At 47.4% G+C, this 5,000-nt stretch overlaps 1 protein-coding gene across 1 annotated transcript in view; it reads right to left on the bottom strand.

Annotated features, from left to right (window-relative positions):
- The window catches only part of hmcn1 (hemicentin 1), a 124,434-nt gene that overhangs the window by 50,036 nt on the left and 69,398 nt on the right, over nucleotides 1-5,000 (bottom strand). The window contains exons 32-37 of the mRNA XM_062555918.1: nucleotides 4,752-5,000; nucleotides 3,323-3,431; nucleotides 2,778-2,947; nucleotides 2,208-2,362; nucleotides 1,811-1,934; nucleotides 1,466-1,567 (exon numbers count right to left, since the gene is read on the bottom strand). The exon at nucleotides 4,752-5,000 is cut by the window's right edge and continues 33 nt beyond it. Of these exons, the coding sequence (XP_062411902.1) occupies nucleotides 1,466-1,567; nucleotides 1,811-1,934; nucleotides 2,208-2,362; nucleotides 2,778-2,947; nucleotides 3,323-3,431; nucleotides 4,752-5,000 (909 nt within the window). The remainder of the gene's footprint in view (nucleotides 1-1,465; nucleotides 1,568-1,810; nucleotides 1,935-2,207; nucleotides 2,363-2,777; nucleotides 2,948-3,322; nucleotides 3,432-4,751) is intronic.

The raw sequence follows: 5,000 nt of genomic DNA, 5'->3' as shown, positions 1-5,000 counted from the left end.
TGTCTGACCAGTAGTTCGTTAAGTGGATGTGAGGTGTTGTCCATGTTAAGAGTTTTGTTTTTAAGAGTTGAGTTTTTGCAACATCCTTGTCTCAACAACCAGCTCTAGAGGCTCAAGTGTTCTTCCAAGCACAGAGCCAGCTCTCTTAATCAACATGTTGAGTTTTTTGGTGGCATTTGCTCTGATACTATTTAAAGAAAATGGCCCAGACTGGTACAACAGACAAACAGCAGACTGATAAAACATGTTCAACATCCTTCTGGCTACACATATTGAATCACCTAAGCTTCCCCAAGATGTAGAACTAGAACTAAGTTACAGTCTGCTCTGAACCTTTTCATGTAACGTATCATAGCAACAACATGTACACAATCAATCTCCAGCTCCTGTTTTTTTTTTTCACACTCACTATTTTGAAATGCTGGCGTTTTGGAGAGATGAAGTACATTCTCATCGGCAGCCATATCTATTTGTCTAGTTGATGTTAAGATCAGCCTGTTGGGCTGGAAATATCTGTATCTAGCATCAATGAGTAATGACTCCAATGAAACTGGAAAAATGCTGTCAGTTTGGTAGTTGATGTATTAATATATTTGGATTATATGCTTCACCTATTGGCAAACATGTCCACTTTCTTCATACTTTGACATGCCTAAACAGAGGTAATCACGGGGAAGGCACGGAGTCTTGATGGAGCGTTATTAAAACGTCCTTTGTCGGTAAATCAATCTTGTGCCTGCCTAATACCACCATTACTCATCTCTATCAAAATGTGTCTTTTCTGTCTATCTTTCCCCGTTCCCCGTTCTTTCTGGGTCTGAGCGTTGGCTGAGGCTCGTCTCCTGGGTCAGTGCCGGGGTGATTTAGGGCCAGCGCTGACGAGGTGATTGATCTCCCGCTCGACGTTCGGCCAAACAGTCAGTCCGCCTGCCTGTCTGCGAGAGGCTCCCGGGGCAAAGACACACACATTCCTGCACACGGCCGCCACTGCTGCTGCTGCTGCTGCTCCTGCGCCCGCCGCCACCGCTGTATCAGGCACAGACCCTGGACCTGTTTCCCATTTAAAACTGAACTCCCACTCGGAGAAAACATCTCCATGTTTAAGCCAAAGTGACAATAACAAGGGTGAAGGCCGAAGGCTCTTTGAACACTCCGATTATGAGGACATTTCCTGTGCTGTCACAAGCCGCTGCTCAAAGCAAAAGTCAAGCTGATGTGGAAACTAGGGCCAGAGCTGTAATGACGCCATCCACTGTGCATGCGCTATGTCAGGCTACTTAAGAACAGGAACAAATCATTTTGTAAATGAAACACCATGGCCAAGGTTCACTGAGGAGATATGGGTGGATTAGCAGAGTACTCCCACACACTGTACAATAGCTTGAGTTCTGCCCGTCAACAACCAAATGAGGGTTCACTGTGTTGTTTGACTAGACCACTGAGTGGTGATCAGAGAGGAACCTACCTGGTAGTGGACTTCCTGTCACCTTGCACTTCAGCTGAATTGGGTCTCCCGCCACAACCGTATGATTGACAGAGTCCTCGTCGAACAGGATGTTGGGAGGCTCTGTGAAGTAGAGAAGAGTTCAGGGACAGACATGAAATTGTGATGACATGTCATGTCAGTCTTGAGGCGTAAAGTGAACTTTGACACGGACATCACTAACACAGCTATGTCCTTGTGTTTCCCTTCAGTTGCTTTGTCTAGTAGCGGACAGTCTAACCGTGGACAATGAGTAGCGACAATTATACCGTGGACACTGAGTAGTGGACAGTCATACTGTGGAGACTGAGTAGTGGACAGTCATACCATGGACACTGAGTCGGACGTGCTGTTGGGCCTCGCCTGCAGCATTGGTGGCCACGCAGGTGTATTTCCCAGCATCCTCTAGTCTGGCCTGGGTGATGTGCAGAGTCTTGCCGCCTGACTCAAGCTGAGGACAGAGAGGAGAGAGACACAGCCTCAGAGAGGGAGAGAGATATGGTGACAGAAGACCAAGACTGAGTACATGAGCTACTGAATGGCAGCAACAGCGCTTTCAGAAGAAGAGAAGAAGTGCTTTGGAATAAGAATGTTTGAACTATGAGGTTTTTCACGGCTTAGATACCTGTCTGTTTAGGTCAGAGAGCTACCATGAGCTGTGCACAAGCAACAGAGGAAGGTGGCAAAAGTGCTCTGAGAGAGAGGAACTGACTTGGGCTGATACCTTCAGATACTCCTGAGTGGTGTCCACAGGGCGGCCATCTTTGAGCCAGGTGATGCTGGGGGCAGGGATGCCGCTGGCCACACACTGGAGGCTGATGGGACGCTGGAGGACCACGGAGCGCTCCGCAGGGCCAGTGGAGCGGATGGACGGAGGGACTGGTGGAGGACAGGAGGAGAAGAAATCATTCCAACAACTCTTGGATGTTTGTCATCTATGAATATACTGTGGGGCAGGCACCTGAACACACGGGTAAGCATGCCTTTACCTCAGAATTAGGACACCTCCATTTGAAAGCAAGGACATAAAAAAGACAAAGCTGACTTGTAATCTTGTTTAACATGTGAAATACACTCAAAAGTTGTAGATTCCACTGATTTGGTGCCATTTGGGGAGTTTCCGAAATTTGAATTGAGGACAAAAGTATATAAGTTTTAAACATATAACACCATGATTGCATAAAAAAAAAAATCCATCTCATCTCTTTTCCATACATTCTCATTCTATGGGAGAATAAGTCATGTAGTGTATGTCAGTGTAGTTGTGTGTGTGTGTGTGTGTGGTTGTTGTTACCATGCACAGCCACGTTGAACTCTCTCTCTTGCTCTCCGGCCTCGTTGGTGGCCACACACTGGAATCGCGCCGTGTCCGACACCTGAGCACGAGAGATGACCAGTCGCCGGCCCCCGCTCGCTATGCGCACCCTGTCCCCCTGCCGCACCGGCTGACCGTCCTTCAGCCACCTGGAGCCAGAGAGTGAGAGAGTGAGAGAGAGGGAGGAGGGAGAGAGAAACATGGGGAAGAGAGAGAGGGAGAAAGACAGAAAGAAAGAGAAAGAGAGAGAGAGAAACATGGGGAAGAATTATAAAGAAAGAGAGAAAGCAAGAGAGAACATGAGAGAGAGAGAGAGAGAGAATTAAGCCTGTAACAGTTACAGTCATGCAAAATACAGTCAAAATTGAATTGAATTGAATTGAATTGAGAATTAAGCCTTTTTCCAGTGAATGCATGTTTATAATCAATTATACTCAAGTCAATGTGCATGCTTCTGAATTGTCTGAGTGCACAAGTGTGTGTGTGTGTGTGTGTGTGTGTGTGGGGGGGGGGGGGGTTCTCACGTGATAACAGGTGCAGGTGTTCCAGCAACATCACATTCCAGTTCCAGCAGGTTGTTGATGGCAACAGACATATCAATCTTCTCCTCCGATCCCTCGATCTCTGGGGGTACTTAGACACGAGACAATTAACATCTATTAGAACATCTATAAACCGCTTATAACGTCTTAATAAACATATGCTACACATGTACATTCCACCAACATTCCACAGAACTTTATTACATTATTTTCGCATCACATCACCAACAGAATCAGCTGAGAATGCTTGAGTGTGTCCTTGTATTTCAAATGTATGCGTTCTGGAACTGGATAAAAGAAAGCGCGCATACAAAAACCATCTATCAGGCAACACTCAGACAAACATTTTGCTCGCAAAAAAAAACATCACGGAAGCATCTGGTCTCCCAGCTGGGCTCGTAATGTTGTCGTGAGCACGGCTTTCTGGTCGTCTTAAGCCTTCCCAAAGACGCGGTCTTCCTTTAGTCTTCACACTCGCTGAGTGTACTCCATTATGCTGAATGACAATCATTACCTCATTGGTAACACACTGTGATTCAGCTCCTTCCATTGTGTATTGTTCATACTAAACACTTCTGGATGGACTCCCGGGGGTCTGTCAGACAGATGCTGGGGTGAGAGCGGGTGAGAGGGTGGGGAGGAGGGGGGTTGTCTGTTCCATTTAAAGGGGTTGCACCCCATACTTTCAACACATGTTCACAGATGATTTTTCATTAGCACAATGTCGACTTGGTCTGCAACCACGTCAGTGTGTCCTACTGCAGCACGATTTATACTCTTTCGGAGAATCTCGTCGAATCTCAAAGGGGAAAAAATCCCTTTTTTCTCTCTCTCTCTCTCTCTCTTGCTCTCATCCATTCTGCAGTTTCACTCGACTGTGCTATCATTCAGAAAACAAAGGCTGAACGGACGATTAGCGCCTCGCGATTGACAGATTATCACCTGCGAGCTCGGAGTTTATCACCTCCAGATGTACAGATTATCACCCCCACCAGCCACAACATACATCTCCGGCTCGCTCTATAAATTATCTGGCATTGTTCTCGGTGCTGATTCACAAAGTCTGTGCATATAGCGAACAGAAGAGTTATGTCTAATCACAAACCCCCAAGGTTAGGGCTGCACTGCTGCTAAAATGGCAAGGATGTTATCATCTATTATTTTTTTATGAGTTGTTTCTTGGCAAAGGGTGTTCCTGGACTCTTGGCTCTGTCTCCTTTTCAGGCTGACGTATCAACACAAATCTCTCATAAGCCATTGCGCGCGCTATAAACAGTGTGCATGTGTTTAATATGTCTGGCATTCCTAATCAGCTGCGTATGTTTACAATCTGCGTGCATGTTTATGTGTGCTTCAGGACGGCGACTGTGTGTGTGTGTGTGTGTGTGTGTACGAGTGTGCAGTCGCGTACCTAGGACGTTGACGTCGTATTTCATTTCCGTCTCCCCGGCGATGCTGGTTGCCACGCAGACGTAGCGTCCGGCGTCGGAGGGGTTGGCGTGGAGGATCTGGATCCGGCGACCCTGGTCCAGGACCTGGAGCTTCTCGCCGGAACGTACCGGAACGCCGTCCTTGAGCCAGCTCAGGGAAGGGGCGGGGTGGCCGTCCGCTTCACACTCCAGGGTCAGACCCTCCGTCAACACCACCTTACGCTCCGACG

The sequence above is a fragment of the Sardina pilchardus genome, chromosome 15 (genome assembly GCF_963854185.1).
Source record: "Sardina pilchardus chromosome 15, fSarPil1.1, whole genome shotgun sequence".
In the NCBI taxonomy this organism is placed as follows: Eukaryota; Metazoa; Chordata; class Actinopteri; order Clupeiformes; family Clupeidae; genus Sardina; species Sardina pilchardus.
This window is presented reverse-complemented; position numbering and strand designations above follow the sequence as displayed.